This window comes from Polyodon spathula, chromosome 7, assembly GCF_017654505.1.
Source record: "Polyodon spathula isolate WHYD16114869_AA chromosome 7, ASM1765450v1, whole genome shotgun sequence".
NCBI classification, from domain to species: Eukaryota; Metazoa; Chordata; class Actinopteri; order Acipenseriformes; family Polyodontidae; genus Polyodon; species Polyodon spathula.
Window position 1 is genome coordinate 56,707,973 of NC_054540.1, and position 27,037 is coordinate 56,735,009.

The 27,037-nt window shown below is 37.9% G+C and overlaps 2 protein-coding genes across 2 annotated transcripts in view; both read left to right on the top strand.

The window, feature by feature from the left end:
- Window positions 1–1,348: 1,348 nt before the first annotated feature.
- On the top strand, window positions 1,349–12,269 carry LOC121318906 (E3 ubiquitin-protein ligase XIAP-like). The gene is made up of 7 exons (XM_041256101.1): window positions 1,349–1,457; window positions 6,548–7,378; window positions 7,830–7,929; window positions 8,073–8,151; window positions 8,564–8,603; window positions 8,740–8,925; window positions 10,186–12,269. The coding sequence occupies exons 2-7, from the start codon at window positions 6,592–6,594 to the stop codon at window positions 10,377–10,379; spliced, it is 1,386 nt and encodes a 461-aa protein (XP_041112035.1). The 5' UTR covers window positions 1,349–1,457; window positions 6,548–6,591; the 3' UTR covers window positions 10,380–12,269.
- A 2,690-nt stretch (window positions 12,270–14,959) lies between these two features.
- Window positions 14,960–27,037, top strand: part of LOC121318907 (cohesin subunit SA-2) — a 37,293-nt gene continuing 25,215 nt past the window's right edge. The window contains exon 1 of the mRNA XM_041256102.1: window positions 14,960–15,180. The gene's annotated coding sequence lies outside the window, so the exon portion shown is untranslated. The remainder of the gene's footprint in view (window positions 15,181–27,037) is intronic.

Here is a 27,037-nt window from a genome sequence, read left to right on the forward strand (position 1 = left end):
GGGCAAGGGGGGATTTCTGTAATGAGAATAAATAATTCCATGGATACGCCTGAAGTGTGCCCAACTCATTTCATCCTCCTGAAACAGTGTGTTTATTACAGATTTTTCATTGCAAATTGTTAACAAACTCACAGGTCTTTTTTTGGGGTGGTCATATTTATACTGGACTTAATGTCGAAATTCCACCTTGCTCAGGCTTGATTTGACTTGAAAACGACCATGTCCTGTTTCAAATGGCTTTTACGTGCCAGTGGCAGATGGTCATGTAGCTTTAGTTGAACAGTATTAAGGCTGTAAGTAAAGCTACCAGTAGGTGTAGTTCGGGATGTGTCATGTTGTTATCGAAGGTGCTGTTGAACCTTGAGGGTCTACGTGTGCAGTGCGAGGCTAAAACCTACCTAGGTAAAGTCAGATGGACCCTTTTCACCCAATACACACCTTTGCTGTGCAGGCCGGTGAGCCTTTGCTCTAGGTAATGTGGTGCCTAGTTTATCAGGCTTATCGTGCAGCAGTTCTGTTTTTTTTTTTTTTTTTTTTTTTTTGCATTGATTTCTGGGAAGCAGAACAAATGTGACCATTTCTCCATTAAGAAAAAACACAGTTAAGAATAACTTTTGAAAAGGGATATGGTAACAACTTGAAACTTGTGGCGTATAAGGGGAATTTTGCCATTGTCATGATGTATGGCAAATCCGGTGCAACATAAAAAAAAATGCTGCTTGTCTATTTTGTATGCTAGGCCAGGGAACTAACAGCTACCAAACAGGTGCACCACCAGACTGGTTTACTGTTGTCTAATTAGTCGTTTTAATTAAGACAGGTGCAGCACAATAGTAAAACACGTTTTTAAATAAACAGCAATGTCACACAGTCTGAAGAGAGTTGATGCATCACACCTAGTTTCACAGCCTGGTAAGCATTTATCTGGGTGCACCTTATTCGGGGGTAACACTGTGTAGCCCAATTAATGCTAATCTGGTGAGTGAAACCAGTCACTAACTACACTGTGCCATGATATACCTAATATAACAATTATCTAATTAGCTCTTTGAGCTATTTGCTTAAATATTATATATATATATATATATATATATATATATATATATATATATATATATATATATATATATATATATATATATATAAGGGCCCAGCTTTCCGGGTCGACTATATCTATCTTCCCCAGACGGAGAGAGAGAGAGAGAGAGAGAGAGAGAGAGAGAGATTTCTAACATAAATTATTCAAAAAGAAGAATGTGTTTAGAAAGAGGCTTTCTCTTTCCCAATAAACTGTTAACACCCCCAATGTCGCGTCAGTGTCTACCCTATTGGTTGCGTTCAGGGGACATTGAACGTCCCTTTTCCACCGTGAACGCCAGTTTATGGTTGACAGACGGAACAGGTTACTTTCTCTTCTACACACTCAAAGCAGACGTCGTTTGGCAAACAGCAGAAAGGTACTGTAACAAGTATTCTGAATATTTTAAAAAGGAGAAAAGATTTATCTGTCGATCTGTCGATCTGTCTATCTATCTATATATGTGTGTGTGTATTGTTACGGGTAACCAGTTAACTTTCATGAACAGTCAAGTGTACTGTGTTGTCTATACATATCGAAAGTGTAGAAAAAGCAGACAGCGATACTGTAAACATTACAAGTAACATGTTTAGCTGTAGAAAGCTCGATTTTATTTGTGTTTTACGCTTATTTAAATACAACCAAGGGACACTGAGCGTATAAGTAATATAGTACAAGTGTACGTAATGGGGATTTAAATTAAAGGGACAGGCTTGGTTCATTTTTGCAGGGTCCTGGCAGCTTCAGAAATGATGCATTTTTAACAGCAGCAGATGCAGTTAAACGAGTCGGTTGACTGGAGTAATTTACTACACGTTAACGAGTGGTAGGTGTCGTTGTAGCGTTATCATTGTGGGTGCTACAGTTAAACTGTCATGACAGGAGAATGTTGCTGATAATGTGAGGTGGCATCATCTACATTGCAAACGTGTTTTTCCTTTTCTTTAAGCATTCTTTGCATACCTGTGTTTTTATTATTATAATGTATGAGAAGTAGCAGACGCGTTACGCGCAAGATAACCAAGGCTGCATTGCTAGTAATATTTTGCAGATAGTACAGTGCGCTAACGAGAGATCAAGAAAAACACACATTGAATACAAATGGAAACACAAATAGGTGTAGTTTGCTAAACACATTTTCGCGTTCTTAAATGAGATGTCTAAATGCAAATAGTTATGTTGTGTAGATCAATGAGACACACTGTCTAAAGAAATATCACTGGAAGGCCGCCTCGCTGTGGTCAAATTGACCTGCTCCATGAACAGTTATAAAAAGACCTAGGAGTTTTTGTTGACTGAGAAATGTCTTCATCTAGGCAATGTGGGGAAGCTATAAAAAAGGCTAACAAGATGCTCGGATACATTGTGAAAAGTGTTGAATTTAAATCAAGGGAAGTAATGTTAAAACTGTACAATGCACTTGTAAGACCTCATCTTGAATATTGTGTGCAGTTCTGGTCACCTCGCTATAAAAAAGATATTGCTGCTCTAGAAAGAGTGCAAAGAAGAGCGACCAGAATTATTCTGGGCTTAAAAGGCATGTCATATGCAGACAGGCTAAAAGAATTGAATCTGTTCAGTCTTGAACAAAGAAGACTACGTGGCGACCTAATTCAAGCATTCAAAATTCTAAAAGGTATTGACAGTGTCGACCCAAGGGACTTTTTCAGCCTGAAAAAAGAAACAAGGACCAGGGGTCACAAATGGAGTTTAGAAAAAGGGGCATTCAGAACAGAAAATAGGAGACACTTTTTTACACAGAGAATTGTGAGGGTCTGGAATCAACTCCCCAGTAATGTTGTTGAAGCTGACACCCTGGGATCCTTCAAGAAGCTGCCTGATGAGATTTTGGGATCAATAAGCTACTAACAACCAAACGAGCAAGATGGGCCGAATGGCCTCCTCTCGTTTGTAAACTTTCTTATGTTCTTAACTCGTTTACAAAGTATAATGCGAGAGATCAATACAATCTGTTTTTAAAAGTCTCTTAAAATCAATGTGTTGTACCCCTAAACCTCATGAGTGTACAGCAAATGACTCTTTAAAGGGAAGGTCAGTACCAGGATTTGACAAAAGACACATGCTTGAGAACCATATTAAGTTAGTTTCCAGATTGGTGATGCCTAAGTTTGAAAAAATAAAACAAAACATATCTTGGGTTGTGAATCTGTATTTAAAACTTCCTATCAGTGTGTGGGTTTTTTTTTTTTTTTCCCTTTCAAAACTACCTGAGGGGAATCTGGTGAAATTCCAACATATTTTCTAAAACATTTTCATGACTTTACTACACACAATACCAGTATCTTGTTATTAGACTGAGAACTTGGAAAAACCCCATGCGGTGTCTTTACCCAACCACTGTAATGTCCCCACAGACCTCCCCCCCCCCCCAAAATCTGGACCCATAACCATCAACCTCTCCTTTTTTCTTTTTTGATAGAAGGGAGAAAAAACAAATCGCTTGAAAGCAACCGTGAATTTTATTTCTGTATTTGTTATTGCCACAGAGCGTGGTCTTTCTGTTGGGGGTGCCTAAAACTGTTTATCTGTTTATCTTGTAAGTATAACAAAACAATTAAAAATGGTGATTTATGTCTTAATCTGCACCATCTACAATTGAAAAATAAAATAACCTGATATAAAAGGTTTTAAGCCAAATTAGATGATTTAAGTTAATGGTTAACAATGAAGGATAATTGAGTGACTAGACTTTAAGCCAAGGCTATGTGTTAAAAATTAATCAAGTGGCTTTTACTTCTGTGAAAAAAAAACCCCAGATATTTAAGTATGAACATTGGTTTCAAGATCTTAAAACAATACCCCCTTATTATACATTGTTATACATCATCATGGGATGGGACGAATCTGCGGTTTGGGATTCCCCAGCCTCTCCGCTTTTCTTAGATTCTGTGCATTATTAATTTCATTTACGATATGGCTTCCTCAGCACACACAGAGATGTATTATCCACGCTGTGGTGCACATGCCCTGTCCGTATGTTACGCTTTTGATGAACCGCTTGTCCAGTTGGGACACAGAAAGTTTTTACAAGTTCATTGACGTCCCAGCTGTTTGTCTGTCCATCTTGCCGCCTTTCAGTCTGTCATTTTTGCATGTCTAGTTGATTGTGCCAATTCACAAAGAGTACCGCATTTCCAAAAGTCGCTACTATAACATTAATGCTACCTGACCAAAGTTATTAGCTTGAACTGAAAAAAGTGATGCTGATTTTAGACACAAAGCTTGTTACTCCAGTGTGTAAAGCAGCAATGTTTCAAGACTAGCAAGGAGCAACTCTGAATGTTAGTTTGAGGATCTGCAGTATTTGTCTATAGTTGTACAACCTGCCCAGTAAAGGCACTGCTACGTGGTGTAGAGCATAATGAAACTGATAAACAAATGTTAGTGGTGTCACACACACACACATATAGGTATAGGTATATATTGGTATTGTATAGAATAGAAAATTGTATTGAACAGAGTCACGTCACTCTGGGCTGCAGTGAGATTGATAGAACTGCACCTGAAACAATGTTTTCACTTTAGTTTTGTAGATTCCAAAACACACCCTTTTAATGATGTCATTTAAGCCCCCCTCCCCACAATATCTGGGTACGTACCCCCTTACAAATGCCCATAAATGGTCATATTTGCCCTCTCTTTAGTCGTTCTGCAATTTATTGAGGCAGACCCTACATTCCAAGATACCCCACTATAACGCTGCACGCAATATCTTTCCATTGAAAGTACCATACATTCCAAATATTCTAACAATATGAGTATGGACTTTCACATTTCCTTACAGTCCTGAACTTAAAACCCCCAAATACCACTCCCAGCTTCTTTGTTCAATTTGTAACAGAAATTAACATATTATAATCAGTTATAACACAAAAACTATTACAAAATTCTTTACAATGGAGTGCAGAGTGAGTCTGGTTCAAATACAGATCTTGATTGGGGGGTTCACTGGCAGTGCTGCATTGTCCTTTGAGCTCCCATGGAAGGGGTTCTGGGGTTGGTCTGCCTCTCCGCCCCAAAGCAAGCTCTGCTGGCCAGGATGAACGAGGCCAGGCACCTCCCGTTGCTTGGCTGTTGATCACTTCTCCTGGGTGGTACATGGGTTACAGCAACAGTCAAATTAGACCATTAAAATCCGTGAGAAAATGGGTGAATGCCCACAGTAATTGGGTGCTAAGAGATGAAAAAGCCATTCTCACACTGGTTTTTTGCTTCCCAGTTCAGTTTCTGTGGCTTCATCTTACTTCCCTGCTTTAACATTTTGTGAAATAATCCTTTTAAACTAGCTTTGGTATCGTGACATTGACACACACACACACACACACACACACACACACAGTGTCCCATGCATGGGTACTGTATAAAGTAATTGTCTCTCCATTTCTTAACTAACTCCTACTCTTTTGAAAGGAGAAACATCCTAAAATTAAACTAAAATAACACAATTTTCTTATTTAGGAATCTGATTGATCTGCAGAAATAGTAACCAGGGGTCCATTAATAGAGGTTGACGAACAGTGATGTTTTCTGTTGCCTAAAAATAGAAAGAGACTGCTTTAGCAGTCAAGTCAGAACTCGACAGCAGCAGTTTTTCGCAGTACTCTGTTATCACTACTGACAGAGTTCCATAAAAAAGTTTTATATTTATGCTGTAGGGCAATTGCGTACTTGTTTAGTTTGAGATGTGGCAGGTTTAATTGGACTGGGATCAACCTCCCTGGACTGTGTTAACAAACAGCAAGTCTAGTTATAATAATTGTTGTGAAATTAGATCGTGGGTGGAGAAACTGGTTTGACAAGGGCAGAATATAGAGCTCTCACCTTCTAAAAAGTTAATGTGTTCGTCTGAGACAACTAGGGAAAATAAGCAAGCGCCTCTGACAAAATGGAGGATAGGATTTTAACAGCTTGCCCATGCAGTATTTTTTGCCCTGTTAAAGCAGGATATCTGAGTTTCAACCATGTGTAGTGTACAGCAGAATTCAAAATGGTTAATGATGATAATTCTTAGCAATTATTGATTTCACAGAGAGTACACAGAGAGCACACAGTGTTCCTCCTCCCCCTTACATGCCTGTGTCCGGGCGGCATGTGACTCTCAGAATCTCTTAAAAACACAGGATACTTGTTCTGTGGTTATGGTTGCCATGGCTAAATAATACACAGAACCAACCCTGTTAGTGTGAAAATAGGTGTGTCTAAGCAAGATGGAAACCTGCATAACCAAAATACCACCTTTTAAATCTAAAGCCAAATTCTGCCAGTCCTCCGACACGTCTAATCTTAATTCAAGGGGAATAAGGCGAGTCATCCACATGGTTAAAAATAACAATAATTTGACGTGCAGTGCTGCAGTAGAATCTGCTCCCTGTGCATTATTCAGATCCTTCACTGTTTATTCTTTTAGTACAATTTTATAAATACTAATATTATATTTGTATCTTACAGGAAATTGTGAAGCTTTCTAACTTATCTTTGCAAACATCTGCGATATGGCTTATTCCCAGTCTGACAACGATCTTGAATCGGACAACTGTGGGGATATGTCTGAAATCCACACGCGGCTCCAGTCATTCCATAACTTCCCCAGGGATAACCTGGTATCTCCTCAGAGGCTGGCCAGAGCTGGCTTTTTCTTCACCGGCAACTCCGACCGGGTCAGGTGCTTCAGCTGCAATCACACCGTGGAGAACTGGAGCAGTGGGGACTCCCCTGTAGAGAGGCATCAACAGGTGTCCCCTTGCTGCACGTACCTAAGCTGCACGCACAGAGTCCAGCCAGCCACGCTCAATGGACACGCAGCCCCATCAGCCAACAGTGCTCCGTACGATGAGGAAAGAGAGGATCTGGAATACCGCCTGCGAACGGGAGAGGTTGTGGACGAGACTGACTATCCAAAACGCCCTGACATGTGCAGCGAGGAAGCCAGGCTGGACACCTTCCAATCGTGGCCCCCGTCTGCCCCTGTGAGGCCCCGGGAGCTGGCCCAGGCCGGGTTCTATTACACGAACTCCAGGTACTGGGTAGAGTGCTTCTGCTGCGGGGGTGTGCTGGGGAACTGGGAGCCTGGAGATGAAGCCTGGAAGGAGCACGAGAGGCACTTCAGCAACTGCTTCTTCATCCTGGGCCATGAAGTGGGAAACATTCCTTGCCATGAGTCCCCGGACATGGATAGAGTTCCGTACATGGGATCGTATGAGGAGCGTCTCAGCAGCTTCACTGGCCAGCAACCTCCCGTCGACCCAGAGAGGCTGGCGAGGGCTGGGTTTTACAGTACAGGTAGCGTATGTTTATAGAATGTATCTGGCCCATTCCATGTTGCATGCTTTACTGTTCTGCATTGAAATGTAGGCTGAAGACTTGGTGTAATGCATATTTTTGAAAAGTTATATAGGCAAAAGCTTCCTAAAGGAAACTATTTTAATATTTTTTGAAACTCTTTAGGAGTGATTGCCAGTGTCTTAAATGTTGCTGTAACACACATGACGTGGAATGGGTCATCTAACCATATAAAAAGGATATATTACACTAAGTTCAAACTTTTGAAATAAGTGCTTATGTGACACTTCAATGTTTAGTGTCTATAGGTATGCCACACTTCAATATTTACATGTACATGCAGTAGATCATTGTAATGTATTTGTTTTTTTCTGCTACAACTCCAAATCTGCATTGTCAACCACACGTGCAGTATGTTTAATAATGTGTGTTAAATTGTGTGTCCTTTCAGGTGAGTTGGACCAGGTGATGTGTTTCCACTGTGCAGGGGTCCTGAAGGTCTGGCAGGCTGCTGAGGACCCCTGGGAGGAACATGCCAAACACTATCCAGGGTAAAGAATTTTAAACGCAGTATTTAAAATCAGAACCTTTATGTGGAGGCTACTGTATCTGTATCTTGTCACTGCCAAGTGCTGTACAGAAGGTTCAGTTTGACGTTGTTGTTAACTTTATTTCCTCACTTATTTTTAAACAGGTGTAGCTTTCTTATTGCAGAGAAAGGCCAAGCGTTTGTGAACAGCATCCAGTTAGGGAATCCCTGCAGGAACTCTGCTGTAAGTACAAGCTTCCAAGCATCTCTTATTTTCCTTCAATGCCTCTCTTTGAACAGAATCAGGTTTATTACAGAAACCTTTAAAGTGTGGTAAGATGGTATGGATTCGTAGCCCAGGTAACGTTTATTGACATGCACATCATGCTTTAGATAGGTATTGAATCTGCAAAGCATCAAGTATTTAAGTGTGTTACAGTTTTGCATGTACATATACAGTGGCTGTAGGTCACTGTCATGATCATGAAAATCTCTTGTTTTGTATTTTAAGCCATGGCTGGGTATGCATTTATTCAAATATTTTGTGCATGCAATGGAACGTTAAAACAGGTTGCTAATTGTCCTGTAATGTTATATTGAGCATTTGTGTGTGTGTGTTTTATAAATGTGTCACAATTTTTCTATTTATTTCACAGGCAGAACGTGTTCCTAATGGACTGGCAGTACAACGAGAAGGTATTTACCTGTTTTTATTGATTTCTCTTGTTTCAGAGGATTAAAGGAATCTCTGGTTATTTGCATTGCACCATTTGATTTTGCAGTACCGGTGTTTCGGTTGATTTGTGTTTGTATTTCTTTTAATCTTTCACAGATTTGGGCATCATGCAGTCCTCTGTAGTGCAGAAGGCTCTGGAGATGGGCTTCGATGCTGCAGATATTGAGAGAACAGTCCGGGAGGGGCTGCGTAAGACTGGGGTGGAGTATAACTCAGTGGAAGCTCTGATCAGTGACCTGACCAGTGCTGAAAGCGAGTCAGATGAAACACAAGATAATGAGGGTAGGACTTTCACAAAAGTATCCTTATTATTATTTTTTTTTTAAGATCTTTCTGGTGTACTTGAGTTATATCTGGTAATCCATGCAAAACTACCAAAATCTTCCATCATTGAAGTAGGCCTATTTGTTGTAAAGCAGTAAACTTCTATTTTATAATGTGAGCTAGTGCTATAAAGACTGTGTGGGTATATAATCACATTGCAGTTGAGTTAAAAAAGAAAAAATACAATTACAACAAGCAAATATATATATATTAACATAGGCATTTCCTAGCTTTATTCTTCTTGAGTGATTCGTTCTGTAGATAACATTGAAATTACTGTGGCCTTTTCCTTCTTCAAGGACATTGTATTATGCAAATGCTATATTTTGCTTTAACATGGAATTTCTTTAATGGTGGCCAAGAAGTGTTGTCCTAGCTTATATGAAAGATTACCCAATAATATTGATGTCAATTAAAGCTTGTGATTGTGGAACCTATTTATTTGTTTAGCTTTATCAGAGGGAGTGGTCTGAAGGAGCAAGCTGCGTACTTTTAAAGAAAAAAATATATACGTGATGGCGATGAGAGACTAATCCTTTCAAAGTATTAATGTTTTGTCAGATTGTAAAAAAGAAATCAAACACAGGTAACTTCAACACACAGGTTTGTATAGATAAGCCTACATATTTGCTTATGCTGTATCTGTTCGTTCTGGTATCACAGCTGATATGTTGCAAGCACCCTCTTGTGGAAGAATTTATATTTACTGAAAACAGCCAAAGGCTTTAAATAATAATAATAATAATAATAATAATAATAATAATAATAATAATAATAATAATAAAACACTGTAGTGATGCTGGCAATTTTTTGTTTGGTTTTGTTTTATTACTTTTGAGAATGCAAACTTTAAGTTTTTGTACATACCTGCCATCTTATAATACAAAAATAGTATCGAGTAGCCGCCATACGTGTATGCATCTAAACCCAAAAACCATAACCTTCAGTCTTAATTGTTACATAATAAAAATGTTGCCCACGTTACGTCACTACAGTAAGGAGACAGCAGTAATATGTATATATATATATATGTGTGTGTGTGTATGTATATATATATATATATATATATATATATATATATATATATATATATATATATATATATATATATATATATATATATATAATAATAAAATAAATCTCATGTGTCTGTTTTTATAATTCATTTGTAAATGGGCCCCACATTTTAAGGAAGTCGTTTTAATTTGTGTTTTCCAGAGGAGGACCCTATGGAGAAGCTGCGGAAACTACAGCAGGAGAAGCTCTGTAAAGTGTGCATGGACAATAACATTGCCATAGTCTTCATCCCCTGTGGACACCTGGTCACCTGCAAGAAGTGTTCCGAGGTCCTCAGTAAATGCCCCATATGCTGCACACCTATCATTCAGAAGGTTAAAACCTACATCTCGTAAACCCTGAATCAATCATGCTCCAGAGCGCTGATTAACCCTGGGATTACATATGACTGTTCATGCTGTACTTGGTTAAATATATACTATAAGCAATTGGGACTCCTATCGGCATATTTTAAAGCAAGGTTATGCTTTATTTCAGTCCCTGCCCATTACTGACTGTTGAAACGCCAGTAAGACGGCAGTTTTGACTGCTGACATTACAAGCAGAGAAGAGATTTTTTTTTTTTTGTGGTTTCGCATTGCTGTGGAGCAGACACACTTATAGTGTTTTAAAACTGTAAATCATATTCAGTCAACTTTGGCAGATTTGGAACAAAGCCACAGCAAACAGGCAGTCCCCATTATGACATGTACTTCTCGCTGAAATAAAATGACATTCCATTCAGTAGATTAACAGTGAAGCTCAATTAATAGAACTCTCTGCACCATAGTAGAAAGAATGTAATTGATACCCTATTCACTACCTAATAGCCCATTCTCTCTAAGTAATGCACAATAAATCTGTGTTGAAAACCTGACTGAGTGGCTTTAGGTAGTGTGAATAGAGTACAAGTAGTGGAGAAGGATAGCCTTATTTGGGCAAACACAAAAAGGCTTTGGCGTTAAGCACTGAATAGTTGGAACGGTGCGTTTGTTTGTAATTTCTGGGCTAAGAAAGATAATATGCCAACAGGAAAGCACATGTATGTGCCCCTAACACTGCCTCTCACAAGCCCACTGCAAAGCCAGATACTGGCCTAGGAAGTGCGCAATTTGAGAAATTAAGAATGTGTATATCTATATCTATCGCTGCATTTAAATCATGTTGGGTGTTCTGTAAACATAAACTAAAGTTTCTTCATCTTAACACTTTCTGCTTTAAACTATTTATACTATGATGTTGATTCTCATTGGTGGGGGGGCTTAGATATATTTTAAAATCATTTATTTTAGTCAAGCTAAAGATATATATGTATTGTACAGAGATTATAGAAATGTGCTTTATATATTTTGAGAAGTAGTGTTAATACAGTAATCATGACGTTTCTGTGTCCTACAATCATGTTCACTTTAACACTAAAATATAATGTAATTGTAATATTGTTCTCTAATATCCAGTGACAGTGTGATTTAACTGGAGACCGATGATTTTGGTTCACATATTGGGGGTATAGACAGCTTCAGTAACATTGCATTCCAACGGCTTATCTTTGTAGTAGACTATTTTAAACAAGTATTTATTTAAAACTTTCATTGTGATTTACTTGGCTTTGCAACATCCCTTTTGTTAGATGCAAATTAAATGTGTCATCTTAAATGTGTAGTACTGAACAGCAGTTAAGTGTTTTTATTTTTCAAGACTTGCAGACGGTCATTAGGATGCATGCACACTACTGAAACATGCAGACGGAAATATGTTGTATATTCTAAAAGTCATTTCCAAGCAATAGTTTAGGCTAATTATCATAATGATTTTCATGAACCTTTTCATACAGCCAAATCTTTGCTGTTTTTAGCACATGCTATGTTTTATTCAATGAATTAATCTTTCTGATATGTATATTATGTGCTTTTCTTGGTGAAATATTTGACTGTAAACTATTTGTGTTTATAAATATGGTATCATTTATTTCTGGAGGGGGTGGTGAATGAAACTGCATCTTAATAGCAAAAAAACATTCCATTGGCACACTTATACAGTTGTTAGTCTTTAAAAGGCTGGTCTGGGACATGTGAACAACTACTTCTGCTGAACAGAGAAGACTGGTTTGGTTAATGTAATAACAGACCATATGTGCATGTTTCTAATACAAACACAATATTAGTGTGTGCTACGAGCTCCAGTATTCATAGTAGGAGTAATTGAGAGATGATAGTATGTAGTGGAATTGCCTGGCATGAAGTTTTTTTTATTTATTTTAAACTTTAATTTTCAATTAAGTTGATCAATAAAGCATGTGCCTTACTTGTTGCGGCAGTGTGCAGCATTTAAAACCGCCCCCTTTAAATTTTCTGTTCCCTATCTGGGAAGGGGCCTGTTTGAGTGTTGCACCACAACACTGCAGTTGAGTGCTTGTGCATTCTTTCAAATCGATTGCTTTATCAGACTTTATGCCAGTCAAAAGTTCTTCATTTACTGGGAACAAATCGTTTAATGTTAATGTGGAGATGAGCAGAAACCCCATTTTGGAGAAGTGTGAGAACAGTGTATTGCAAACCAATTGCAGCTGTGAAAAAAAAAACAACCAATAGAATAAGAAGCAAGCCCATGTTCTTGCCTTGACTAATTAGAAATGCAGTTTTCAAAGTTAATTCATTAATTACGCAGGGTGTCCAGAGCAGTTCATTTCACCATTCATCAGATTAGAACCCCCTTTTTTAAAATGTGGTATTTAAGTAATTTATTTAAGATTTCACTTGACTTTTAAAACACCAGTGCTTTACAGAAGCATTCGTCGTGACAGTTGAAATAGTTTCCTTGCAGAACGCCACCTCGCATGGCAGACCTGATCCAGCAGGGTCCTGAGAGCGTCTTCCCTGCCCAGATAGCAGTTATAGAGGCAGGGAATGAAAGCACCTCCTATACAAGTGTATTAATACCCTTCAAAACCACCGGCACTAACGGTGTGTCTGTATGAGACAAAATGAGTTCAAATCTATTCAAATTAGATTCAGGCATTTCAGTATAATATTACAAATAGTAACTGAATTACGCGTAAATACGTTAACATACGCATGCATATATATGGTTTAACTATGATTATATATATATATAGATAGAGAGATAGTAATTAAACCATTTGGTAAAGCACAGGTGACTGCTGGGTAAGTATTGGGTGGACACGTTGGAGGGGAGAGTATATTAATGCAGTAAAGCCATGTTATTCTTTATTATCACTAGCAGTATGATCACTGCCATCCATTTTAATTCTGTTTTACACTTCAAATTGGAATCTAGAAATATACAGTACAGATACAGTAGTGGGATGCAGCAAGTTACCTGGGTCATTGTTGAGTGAAATATGTGCATATCTGAAAGGAAACAAGCTGAAGGTTTCTCCATGCAATGATTACTGTACTGTACAGTGTACACATGTAGCTTGTTGTGTTCCTGAAAGGCAGAACAGTATGTGCATGGAAACGAGATCTACATGACCTAACTGATGTAAGATCTGAGCAATCACTGATCTATATGACATAACTGATTTAAGATCTGAGAAATCCCTGATCTACATGACCTAACTGATTTAAGATCTGAGCAATCACTGATCTATATGACATAACTGGTATAAGATCTGAGCAATCCCTTAGCCATGCAAGAGCATGTTTTGAAAACCACAATATAAAAGGGTTTCATAGCAGAAAGATTAAAGCCAACACCAGTGGGAAGGAAGGAGTGAATCACAGAAAATAATGCTAATTTGTGCAGGTGCTGAGAGTGTTGTATTGTCAAGTAAACCTTTCTTAAGCCTCTCCTTACCCATTAGTTTACAATGGCAAATGTACAAGCTAAATGCACAATGTTTCAATCTTCTACGCAATGCTTATAATACAAGTACTAAGCACTGACCATCGATTAGCGGCATGCTCTCTGTGCTTCACTATGAATGATTACACTGGCTGTGCTTTTACAATGGGAAATGGGTAAGGTTGCTTTATTTTTATAAAGATTTTTCTGACTTTGGTGTAATGTGATCCCAAAGTGTCATATACTATGCTCAGTAACCCTTAGAAAAAATTCCCCACAGTGAAAGCATAGCAAAGTGTAATAAAGCACAGTGAAAGCATAGCAAAGTGTAATAAAGCACAGCGAAAGCATGGTGAAGCATAGCTAAGCTTTGGAAAGGCCAGCAAGGTATGGCAAAGCATTTTTAAAAATTATTATTTTAAAACATGGTAAATTATGGTAAACGCAGAGTATAGCCATGGGAAAAACATGTGGAAACTGCAAAAACACTGTGAAAAAATACAGAGGTAAACTTTTATAAGGGAATGTTAAGTACCATAAATGTTTCCATTGAATAACTATGATGAAATACAACTGTGCCTTTCTTGTAGCTTGTAGCAAGTAATTGAGAGCTGAGTTGGAATGAAAACCAGCAGCCACAGGGGGTCCCCAGGATCGAGTTTGAGAAGCCCTGGTTTAGAGCAATAAAAAAGACTGTGTGTTTAGGGGAGATAAACTGGAAAGGGAATTCAGTAAGTGAAGAGGGCCGAGTTGTGTATCTTCAGAGAAATTTGCAAAATGCATGAGGAATTAAAGGGGGGAGGGTATTTAAGTTAATCAATTATATTGAATGAACTCCCAGTTTTGTTATATGCCTGTATTATATGAACATTCATAACTGGGTAAACAGTCTGTAACAAAGTTCGATGATTTAAAACGCAGCAATACATACAATAACACTACATTTCGAATCTAACCTATTTTGGCTTTTGTTCTTGCCTTCCTGTGGAGCACAAATCCACGCAGAACAATGGGACGCTATTCCAGCTACTGTACGTACAAAAAAGGCAGTCACTCCGAAATTCCGCTAGATGTCACTAAGAACACAGTTTGCGCACCGCGTCCCCTCTGCCCGCCAGGTGGCGCTTCTGCAGCACGTCTCCCTTCTCCTCAATCAGCGAAACAACAAACCGAACAGAGCAAGCGGGGTAAAAGAGAGAGAGTCCAAAACCCGTTTCTGACCGCCACTTTCAAACTCCTCTGTCAAATAACCTGCTATAATTACAAAATACAGCCCCCGAACCGTCCCAAATCTGGATTACTACAACCCTATGAGCCCGGGAGCCGGCTGAGGTCGATATCAGCGGCGAGGTAAGTTGTAAAATGGCGGAGAAGGTTCCAGAAGTTTGTTGGTTTGTGTTTTTGTTGGTTTGTGTCGGAGGTTCGTGTCGGTGTCAGGAAGAGGGAACCAGAGAGGCGAGACAGAGAGGCATTTACAGGAGACGCTCAACTTAAAAGCAATCGCTGTTTTTCCTCCCAGCCCAGAGGTTTGGGATCGAGGCGATGTGATTAACTCGCGTTTTACCGTTTTCTCGTTTGTCATCCTCCCCTCTGTAATGTCGGAAATGTGTTTATGACACAGCGGCGGAGTTATCCAAACTAAACTAGTCTGAAGCAAGATGGAGGACACAAGGACGAATTTTTTTTTTTTTTTCCAAAAGCAAAATTATAGTTGACCGTTTAGTCCTTGGGGGATAACAGTGTCGGGCTGTGGATCGTTATTTCGACGGGACTGCTAATATACATTGAGTTGTGGGTTATTGTCGGAGCAAGGCCAGCACATATTGCGTTGTTAGGTCCGAGCCAAGATGGAGAACTCGTCGAGACAGCTGCTTGACTGCCTGTGTGCAAGATGGAGGGGGGTTTTGTTATTTCGTTTTCGGGTTTAAATATACAAGTTCATGTTTACGCTTAATCTGGATATTACGTTAGACTGGAGAACGTTTGATTCAATTGCACACGTTGTATTTGTTATAATGAATGTAGCGTACATTGTTATGCTCAGTTGTAAATGTATATATATTTTTTTTGCTTGCGCATAGTCTGGGTTTTTTTTTTTTTAATTATTTTTTACTGTACTACGCTGATCATGTAGTAGTTTTACCTACTGGTACACATACACAGCTAGTAACCTTAATACATTATTTTATAACATATATTTGAAGGTGTTTGGTTCATATGCTGCCCTGAAATGTAATCTCACAGACGGGATTTGCGTGGTGTTTATGTCTGGTTATTTCTACCGGCAATCTGAGTTAGGCCCGGCTCAATTCGTAAACAGCAATTTACATTTTAAGTAATACTGATGCCTTCATGATTTCCACAACATTTAGGGTGTACATTTCACAAGTTATTTTAGTGGAAATGAAGGACATTCATTTAAAAAATATAATTTTTTTTAGGAGGGCTTTTTGGCGCCACTTTTGTATTGATTATCAAGTCTCAATTTTTTTGTGTGTATGTGTGCATATATATAAATAAATAAATTTGTTGATTCCTTGAGCATTGACTTAATCTTCCCTGAGTTGTTTGTTTAATACTGTATTTTGATTAATGTTTGAGGTCATTATTTTTGTCAGTCTATTGCCTTCAAGTTTAAATTAACATTTCCACTTGGAGTGACCGAATCGCTCTTCATTTCATGTTTTGTTCGAATTGCCATTTGTGGATTTATGAATTCTACACGTTAACGCAGTTATAAGTTGGGGTAGGTATATGGTGGTATTTATTTCTTATTTAATAAACAAAACATATCTTTAAATTCAGTGAGTGCTTCCAGAGGTGCCTTTTGTTTTACATAGTAAAAAGAACAAAAGAAGGTTAATTCCATATAATAGGATTAAAAGCTAGCCCTTTCCAGGATGATTTGCTTTGCTGTAGAAAAAAAATTCACCACTCAGTTTAGCCACACCCTATTTAAGCATGGAAACAAACATTTGCTTTTTTGAAAAGGGATTGGGTGGCGCTAAATCCGCTTCCTTGACTGAGTTTAAAAAATAATCTATGTGAATAGTGTACACGACCAAAGCGCCAGCGGTGCATTTCTGTTATGCAGATTATTTAGTTCCTTGAATACCCAAACGCTTGGTGTCTTTAGAGTTTTTTTTTGTGCTAGCCCGGGTCCCCAATTCTTGGCTGAAGTGCGTAATTTGAGCACGGAACCTGCTGCTGTTTTGTTTTCAGTTTGTTTGTGTCTGCAGGTAATGGTTTGTGAGGATTGGACGATCGGAGAGTCGAGGGGGAGGGGGCACGGTCCTTGCACTGAGCCGGAGTGCTGTGTCCTGTACTGTTTTGGCGCAGATTAAACGGTGATGTGTCCAGGCAATTGCACCAAGCTGTCACAGCTCGGGATTCAAACACTGCAAATTACATGGATGGAAAAAACCATCAAATAAGTAGTGACTGCAGTTTTTGTATGACCTGTTCAGAGGAAAGCCGCACTGTGTCTAAAGGAAAAACAATTATTGAAGGAGATACCATTTTTCTTCCTTAGCTTAACTGTGGAATTGTGTGTCAGTGTTTTGTCAATGAAATTGAGCTCATTAATGCGTTTTTCTAAGGACATGCCTCAGGCTTTTTGTAAACCAGCTGCATTTAAAATTCAATCAGCACAATCCCATGTTTGAATGACACTCAAATATAATTGTAGGAAATAAATTCAGTTACTAGTTGATATGTTTTAAATGGTTTATTCCTATAGTACTGTAGTTGTAGCTAACTAAATTAAATCATCACAGACTTGCTATATATGGGTCTCAAATGTGCCTTTCAAATGAACAAATGTAGCAAACATGTACTTTCATTTTAGATCATTTATATATGTCTTGCGTTGGTCCTTTCACCTGGACTGTGAATGTGTTTCATTTTGAATAAAACAGTTTCATAAGTTTTACAACCTTTTGCTTTTGTTTTCTGGTTAATCTTTAGAATAAGTTATTTAAAACAATTACAAATACTGTAAATAATACTAAAATATAAATAAAAATGTACAACCTCAAAAGGTGAATGTTACCCTCTCTGGCTTCAGAAGCTCTTGCATGATCTCTTATTTTACATGCTGGTATAATTCAGGAATAGCTGTTTCAGTATAATATAAGGCCTGCTAAGAAGTGTGTAGCTTGGCTCCAAAGGAAGGTAGAAATACACTTTCCACAATGTTGTAGGGATGCAAATGAAATGCTTTAAGAGCTTAAGAACTAATATAACAAAACATTGTCTGATTTAGGGGAAACGTGTGTTGCTTGTTTCTGGTATTACTGCGTTTTATAGCAACTTTAAAAGCTTAAATGTAATTACTGTTATCAGCATGTATTTGCTTGTGGTTGTTGCAGCACCACAGTGTACAACACTAACTCTAAAACCAAGCATAAATACAATGCACAAAATCAACAACTTAATTCATTTCAGGCTTTCTTGGTGGTTCAAGTCACAGTCATCAGCTGAGAATGAAACGTGCACTGCTGTTTAATTCATTGCATTTATTTTTCTGTATCCAATTAGTCATCCTGTAAAGTTACTTGATTCTGAACAAATAAAAAATGTATATTAAAATCCTAAGGACTGTACTTTAGGTTTTGGCGCAGGCCTAATATTAAGGTTTGAAGGTATACAGACACACACTCTTGGTTCTGATTATTGGAGCCTACTCACGTTGTAGAAGCTGAGTAGGTAGAAGACTGCTTTTTTGTAAGCTTAGATCCCCTACAGTTATCTCCAAACCCTTGACTCCTTGTTTGTTTTTAATAGGGTTTTAATAGTTGTATTGCCCTTTGTGGAAGAGCATCACCACAAGGGAATTTCGGAAAGGTCCAATGTATGCACCATATTAAAAATATGAATATCACATTGGATCAGACTTAACAAAAATAATTGTTGTGGTTAATGGGGGGGGGGGGGCACGTTGTTGTGTCAGTGAAAGATGTTGGTGTTACAATATTGTGTACTTTGCAAAGGGGTGTCCAGGCATGTTCATGTAAATTGCTTGTTCAGATACTGCATGATGTTACTCATGACCTAGATTATCAGTGTTCTTTGTCTATGCTGTTTCAACTTGAATCCCACTGAAAAACATAAGCAAAGGTTAATATATTAAAAAACCTGTGTGAAATGGGCCATACAAGCTGAAAAAACATCAACATATTAGACATTTGTTCTGTCAGTATGTTACCAATAGTATACAGTGTTATTGCTATAGCTTTGCTGAAAAACCTAGGCTCTTATTGCTTTTATGATCTTGATTGAATAAAGATCCTTGGTTCAGGGATGAACAGAAGCAACACACATATCTAATATTAATTTGTACCTTTTGTCCAGCTTTAATTATTCCCTGCTGGAGCTACAACCCCTAGCAAAGGCGATTTAGGAGTACCACATACACACACTGAATACGCCTTTGGAAAGCTCAGTTGCTGTACTTTTAAACAAGCCATGTAGGTGGCTTTTACAGTGCCTGAGTATTATGTGCGTAACCTTCAGTGTGCTGACGCCCCAAAATGAATGGGGCTGAGTTTTAAGAGTTCAAGTGAAAGTCACCGCTACCAAAACATCTAGATAGACTTAATATCGTCTTTTTTTTTCAAAACTGTTTACTTTGTGCAGTGTACTGAGTTTCTGTAATCCTTAAAGATAGCGACCGAGAATCACTTATGAGAGAACAAAGTCTTGCGGCACTTAAAATAACCAGCACTACTTCTATTTAATCAGAAATTCTCAGAATGCGGCTCATAGTGCTTTCGTCACTGATGCCCACTTCCTTAGAGATTGTTGTAGTGTTTCAGGCATTCTAAATTGGGTAGAAAACACAGAACCTTTGTGTCTTAAAATAGCTCTGCAAGATTTTCCCACACTGAAAGTTGCAGATATGCGGGAGCAACTTCGAAAATGCCCGATTCCCGCGATCCCGCAATCCCGCGATCCTGAACTGAAATTCAAGCCCTGAGGACCAAGTCCAGCTGTTGCTTTCATTGAGGTTTAGCAAGCGAACCAGACTCGTGTTTGCCAAACAACCTGTTTATGTGTACTCAGTAGGGTTCATTTTCCAAGTGGACTTTGTTGTTCACGCTTCACACCAATCTTACTGAACTGTACTGAGTGCAGACTAAACCCTTTAAACTGACCCAGTGTGAACACAGCCTAAGTCATTTTGATTCTCGTGCCAACATGCACAAGTAAACAACTCTGTTTTCTCATTGGCTGCCCATCTTGCTACTTAAATGTTTCTCTTGCATTTCCATTTCAGGCAGTCAACAGCTCTGTTTCATCTTGTTTCCAGCAAATCTTGAAATGCAGATATTTATAACTACATCAAGGGCAGGTTTAAGGGTATGTCACAGTTCATAATATGTTTTTCAATGAAAATAATGCTTCCCAGAGAAAAAAATTGAAGGCTGCTTAGATAAGTTGCAATGTAATGCTACAGAAAAAAAGTTGTTTCGATAACCCATTGAGTTAGATGCAATACCATGCTGTGTCTGGTTGCTGTACCTATTGTGGAGATATGTTTTGCAACATAATAGTTGTGTTTTTAGATTTGTATGAATTCCTAGTGTAGCTGATAAAAAAAAGCTAGGGAATAAAACCACACATTGTTTGGCAGAGTTTTACATGTAAATGGAAAATATCACATTTTCCAGGACATTTATTTTGCAGTGTTTTGTTTTCAGATTTTGTAAACTAGTATCCCAGGTCTTAAGTTGCGAAAACACAGAAAGAGCAGCAGTCCTGAAGCTCATCAGCATTGCTGTTGGACAGAGCGTTGTTGGTACAAACACTGGATGCACTGATACTCTGGTGTCACTGACCCTGGTTAACACACATGTGTGACTACAGGATTTGGTACTTAATCCAAGATTTGTGGTTTGGGGAAACCAGCATTGTCATAGATGAGCAGTGCCGAGAACCATTGATCATTCTGTGTTTAGCTTTGTTGTACTTCTGTATATTCATATATATATTGGGGTTTGAATTTCAGTGCGAGAATCGTGCATTTTCCAAGTTGCTCCTGCATATCTGCAACTTTCAGTGCTGGAAAATCCCACAGAGATATTTTAAGACACCAAGCTACTGTATTTTGAACACAGTTTAGAATGCCTGAAATGCTTCAACAATCTTTAAGGAAGTGTGTGTCTGTGACGAAAGCGCTATGAGCCGGATTCTGAGTAGTTCTGGTTAAGATAGATAAACAGAAGTAGTGCTGGATATTTGAAGTGCTGCGAGACTTTATTTTCTTGTAAGTGATTCTTGGCCGCTATCTTTAAGCATTATAGAAGCTCAGTACACTGCAGTAAGTAAACAATTTTGAAAAAAAGACGATATTAAGTATATCTAGGTGTTTTGCAAGTGGTGACTTTAGCTTTAGCTTTAACTCTTAAAACTCAGCCCCATTCATTTTAGGGGCCAGCGCACCAAAGGTTAAGCACATGTTATTCAGGCACCATAAGAGTCACCTGTTTGGTTTGTTTAAAAGTAAAGACTAGGTTTTCCAAAGACACATTCAGTGTGTGTATGCGGTACTTGTAGCTGGAGCTACGATCGCCTGAAGTTAAGCCTCTCATCGTGTGACAGAGTTCACAGCTTAGGTTTTGTTTTGAGTCTATTGCTCCGTCATTGTAGCAGCTAGACTGAAAGGGACGGTATCGTTGGAAAGCTTAGGAGCTTAGGAGCTCGGCCCCCCCCCCCCCCCCCCCCCCCTATAAACAGACATAAACGAAAACAGTGAAAAACAGGCGGAAATAGGGCTGAGTGTAAAGAGTTAAAAAAAAAAAAAAAAAAAAAAAAAAAGAAATGGAGCACTGGTTAAAAAAATAAAAAAAGCAACTTTTTCTTCTGCTGCATGCAAAAACTTCACATCGGGGAGTGGCAAAAGCAATGGAGAGTGCTCTCTCTCACAGGGATGAACAGCTGTTAGGTCTCCTGAAAGCAGCTTATTGTAAAGCAACACCAGTGTAAATAATGATGCATTCAATTATATATTTTATATGCAAAAGTGCCTTTTTTAAATTTATTTATTTTGCCATTCCCCCTCTAAAATTTAGGAATCCCCCCCCCCCCCCCACACATTGGCTGAATTATAGGGGGAAATCCCCCACCCCAGCACACAAAAATGAAATTGAAGCCCTGTATTTGAAAATACAGACAACCCTCTTTATACTGCCCGGTAAGGGCCATGGGCAAAAACAGGCAATAAGCAAGGGTGGTATTTATATTGAAGGTAAAGAAAACCCCACCAACCTTCTTTATTTGTGATAAATTCAAGTGTTTAAATTTTTTTGTTATGCAATTACAGTATCTCCAGAGCATTTTAATAAAACATCAATTTAGTTTCAAATCACCCAAACAATTTTATAAAAAAGTGATTTTTGTTGCGTGACTAAGCCTGCTGAGTACTATCCCCATTGAACAATGCCATCTATATATTTCACAAAGCAATTTAAGCTCAACAGCATTTTTTTTAAGCAGTAAAAAAATATGTATTCTGTTGTTTACAAAATTGATGCTTTAGTTGAAGTCAGCCTTAATTTGTGCAGAACTTGCACGTAAACAAACAATCCTGTTGCTGTCATTTATTTATTTATTTATTTTTTAACATCTGCTTCAGATGCTTTAAAAGACTTTTGAAGATGACCAAGTGCTTTTATACAGTGAGATATATTTTACTTCAAAACCTGTAGCCCAGGTTTGTTTAAACATAAACCAAGGGGCCAAATTTCTTCCCTAGTTTCTCACACCACTTCCTAAAAGTAGAACTTGAAACTGAAGGTTGTGACTGCATGAGTCTCTTGTCTTGTTGCAAAATCTCAAGCTGCTTTTTATGAAGCATATTGGGAAGCTCTGCTGACTCAAGGGTGCAGCTATAAGGTGTGTTGATTTATTTTATTGTGTCTTTTTTTTTTTTTTTTAACTGATGCCATAAAGAGTTTAAGCACATTTTTTACTAGAGCTATGAATGCTACAATACCCTAATGCGGTAACCATTTACAGTGGGATTTACTGTAACAATGTACTTGCTAAATAGTTTAGGAAAGTCTTAACGGTTGAATTTATACTTGCATGAGTGCCAGCTGTGGCTTGTGAAACCCATTTTGTAGCCTTCGGTTGGCACCAGCAATATAAACAGTCACCCTTTTTTATTGAGGATCTTTTGGTGAATTGATTGTATTTTATACTTCAATCTGGAGACAATGCAACGGATGAAAATTTGCAGTTTGAGTCCAAGTGGTTGGATTCTGACCTTTTATGGCAGATCCGTGTATGAATTACTACTTCTTTGCTGTCATCACTTGGCAACACAATAACCTATTTTCATTCAAGCTGGAGAAGTGGCAGGGATTACCTTAGTTGATTGTAGTGCTGTTTCTATTTTTGCATGTTTACTTTATAAAGTTTTGGTATGTAAATAACGTATGCCTGTAATACAGTTAAGCTGGAGTAATAGTTAACTTTCATAAATATTTAAAGTTTTTTACATACTGCAACCATTGTTTTAAAGTTCTATTATTTTTTAAACATAATGTCCTGACATTTGAATTTATTAACTGTTTATTGGGGAGTATTTGTAAATGTCTACGTTTTATTAAGTTGTTGTCAAAAGTGTACATACCCCAAATATACATACTGTACACTGGGCTATGTAAACCTTTGATAACTTTTTTGCTTTGTTAAACAGGTGCAGATGCTGGTAGACGTCAGAGAAACAAGTGTAATATTTGAGTATCAGTGAGAATTATTTTTAAAAATGTGTTTAAAAAAATATCCTGTATTCTGTTTTTCCAAGTTATTTTATTGTAAACCACTTAGTTATTGGTTTAGTTTCAAACACCCTTTAACATAGGTTTTTTGTTGTGTGTTTTTTTATTGTTTAAGTAAATATTTAGATTGTACCAATGATTAGCTTAACAGATTTATTTTTTTTCCTGACAACCGTGGTGTGTACTGGTGAGAGCAAGAAAGCAGAGCTGTCATAGTGTTGTGGGGCGAAACTCAAATACAGAGTGCACGCTAAGCGGAAAGATTAGATACATATACTGGTAAATAGTGGCAGGACTGGCGAAAGATCTGTGCAACCCCCTCTCTGCACTTTCGATCAGTTACACAATTGCATTTTACATATTATGTTCTAAGTTTTAACCTCTTACGCCCCCCTGTTCCGCGGGCAGAACATCCGGTACTGCAATTACACATTGTATTTCAAAAATCATCTGTAATATTACAAAAGCAAAACAGTAAAAAAAACTGACTCGAGATCAAACGTTGTTTTCCTACGGTCAAACGGCGAAGGAATTTTTCGAATTCGCCATTTCACCGCTGAGATATTCCCTTCGCAATGTGTCTAGTACCTCACGGTTTAAAAACAACTCCGGTCGACTAGCTGTGCGTTTTGCTGCTCAGGTCTTACACGTATCTGTTGATGGTGAAATCTCCCTGATCACGTTGTAGGGGAGGTCACAAGCCGTCCATTCATACCTTGACTTTGTAGCCTAATCCATTGAAGAGTAATCGATGTGCGTACGTAAACAAGACACATATTTGCAAGCGAGTGCGCAGTGTTATATACATAGGATCAAGGTTTCTTGCAGTTTTCTGATCATTTTTCAATTTGTAAAATTTATAAAATCGAACGAAATGGCGAGCAGTGTTCCAAATCATCCCAAAAGAAGTCGATTCAGTCTTTTTGAAGTTTTGGAGGAGATGGATAATAGTGCAAGTGACGGCGAAAACAACTTTCTGGTTTGGAGAGCGCTGATTCAGCTCATTTGAAGATGGATTGGAGCCTCTTCAGGATTTGTAAGTATAAGGGATCCACACTACTACTACTAATATTATTATTATTCGTCATTTTCAATATGTGTTTTTACTGTAAATGGTATTAGAAAATGCAACCATTTGACTCTCAAGGGGCACATAAAAATAAAAAAAATTAAAATAATTATTGCATAGTAAAGAGCAACACCATGTTTCATCTGTGCTGTGCTGCTGTATGTGGTCCCTGATCTTTACGATGCAATACAAGTTGCAAGAAGTAATTGTTGCTTCCCGGCCGTCTTTATTATTTTCTCATTGATGTTCATTGATTTAGATTATTGCATGGGAGTGTTTAGCAAACTTTTTTATATTTCACCTAGAGAAAGTGTAGGTTTCTTAGCCTTTCAAGATAAGCTGTTTTCCTGCTCCCACAATCACTCACTCAGTTCCTTTGTTTGCCACATGTCAATCAAAGTAAAGATGAAAGGAACTGAGGTGTTTTCAGTCTGGCAGCCTGTTTTAGAGCAGCAAAGATGTCTGCAATCTCATTATTATTATTATTATTATTATTATTATTATTATTATTATTATTATTATTATTATTATTATTATTATTGTTATTATTGTAGACATTTAGCAGATGCCTTTATCCAATAATCAACCTATGTTCAGGTGTCAGCAGTGCTACAAAAAAAATCTCAGTAGCAACATTCTCCTGCACAAACACACAGTTATGTGAGAGCAATGTGCCTGACAGTTGTGGCATATGAACTGAGAGTATTTGTCATGCATATTCGTCATGGATACATTTCGGGCACCCCAAAGCTCTCCAAAAAGGCTACCTTTTGAATGAAATATTGGACAAATAAGTAAAAAAGAGGATTACAAAATCTAATTCATGTGGCAATGTATAGCATGTGAGGTGCCAGAAGGTAACCTCCCTTTTAGATCTTGCTCAGGAAACTAGTGTTTGACTGGCCATAAAGATTTACACAATATTCATTTTTTGGAGAGGTTTAGGGACCCTTGGGCCTAGCTGTGTAAAAATTCATGTAGAATTTGATCTCTTTATTCAATCAGTTTCAAATTTTTATCCAGTACAGTAGACATGCTGGGGAAGCACTGGACAAAAATCTGGCTCTCAATTTGTTACAAGGTGAAAAAATGACTGTAGAATATAAAGAAACGAAAAGCGTTTCTTTTTTTAATTTTTTTTTTTCTGGTTATCTCCTTCCAGTGTGGTACTGAGTAAGACCTATATCAAACCTGAGGTGTTAGTCCTAATGACCAGGGGGTTACCTTGAATTCAAGCCCTGAACCATGCCTGTGCTGTCTATACTTTGGAAGATAATGTGATTTATTTAAGGTCATAGCCCTCCAGGCGGAAATTACCTATGGGAGGCTGGGGGTTTGACAGGTTAAATAAAGATTGTTTTAATAATTTGCGCTCCTTGTCATTTCATTTTTTTAAAAAGGAACAATGTTTGGAGTTACAACAAATTTAGATAGTACTCATATAACATTTATTATTATTATTATTTATTCATTTGCAGTAATATTATTTGTAACAAGGCTAATTTGAAAATATAAATTAACTGCAGTTGTATACAATGTTTTTTCTATGATATTCCTGTGCTGCTTAGTTTATTTTAACTAAAAATAAAGGTCTTACGCATCATACAATTATGTAGATCTAGATATTATATATATATATATATATCTGATATATGATATATAATATATTGTAGGTTACGGGTATTATCTATTATATATATATATATATCACGTATGTGTGGGGCACACGCACACACACACATTACAAACATATATATTATATATATATATATATATATATATATATATATATATATATATATATAATATATATATATATATATATATATATAATATACATACATGCATACATGATACACACACAGTGGGTGCGAGACACTGTGGCTTGTAGGCCTCTCCAGGTCTTCGTCTAACCATTAGACGACGAGGTGTTGGGAAAAGCTGAAAACTGGACTCATCTGGGGGTGCTTCAGCAAGGCTGGAATCGGGCAGATTTGTCTTTGTGAAGAATGCATGAATCAAGCCAAGTACAAGGTTGTCCTGGAAGAAAACTTGCTTCCTTCTGCTCTGACAATGTTCCCCAACTCTGAGGATTGGTTTTTCCAGCAGGACAATGCTCCATGCCACACAGCCAGGTCAATCAAGGTGTGGATGGAGGACCACCAGATCAAGACCCTGTCATGGCCAGTCCAATCTCCAGACATGAACCCCACTGAAAACCTCTGGGATGTGATCAAGAGGAAGATGGATGGTCACTAGCCATCAAACAAAGCCGAGCTGCTTGAATTTTTGCGCCAGGAGTGGCATAAAGTCACCCAACATCAATGTGAAAGACTGGTGGAGAGCATGCCAA

What these genes read in the sequence shown, in the direction of transcription:
- LOC121318906 (XM_041256101.1), top strand. Translation starts at nt 6,592, where the DNA reads ATGGCTTATTCCCAGTCTGACAACGATCTTGAATCGGACAACTGTGGG. An exon ending in ATCCCTGCAGGAACTCTGCT is followed by an intron (nt 8,152 to 8,563) that starts GTAAGTACAAGC and finishes TTTATTTCACAG; the next exon opens with GCAGAACGTGTTCCTAATGG. An exon ending in TGAAACACAAGATAATGAGG is followed by an intron (nt 8,926 to 10,185) that starts GTAGGACTTTCA and finishes TGTGTTTTCCAG; the next exon opens with AGGAGGACCCTATGGAGAAG.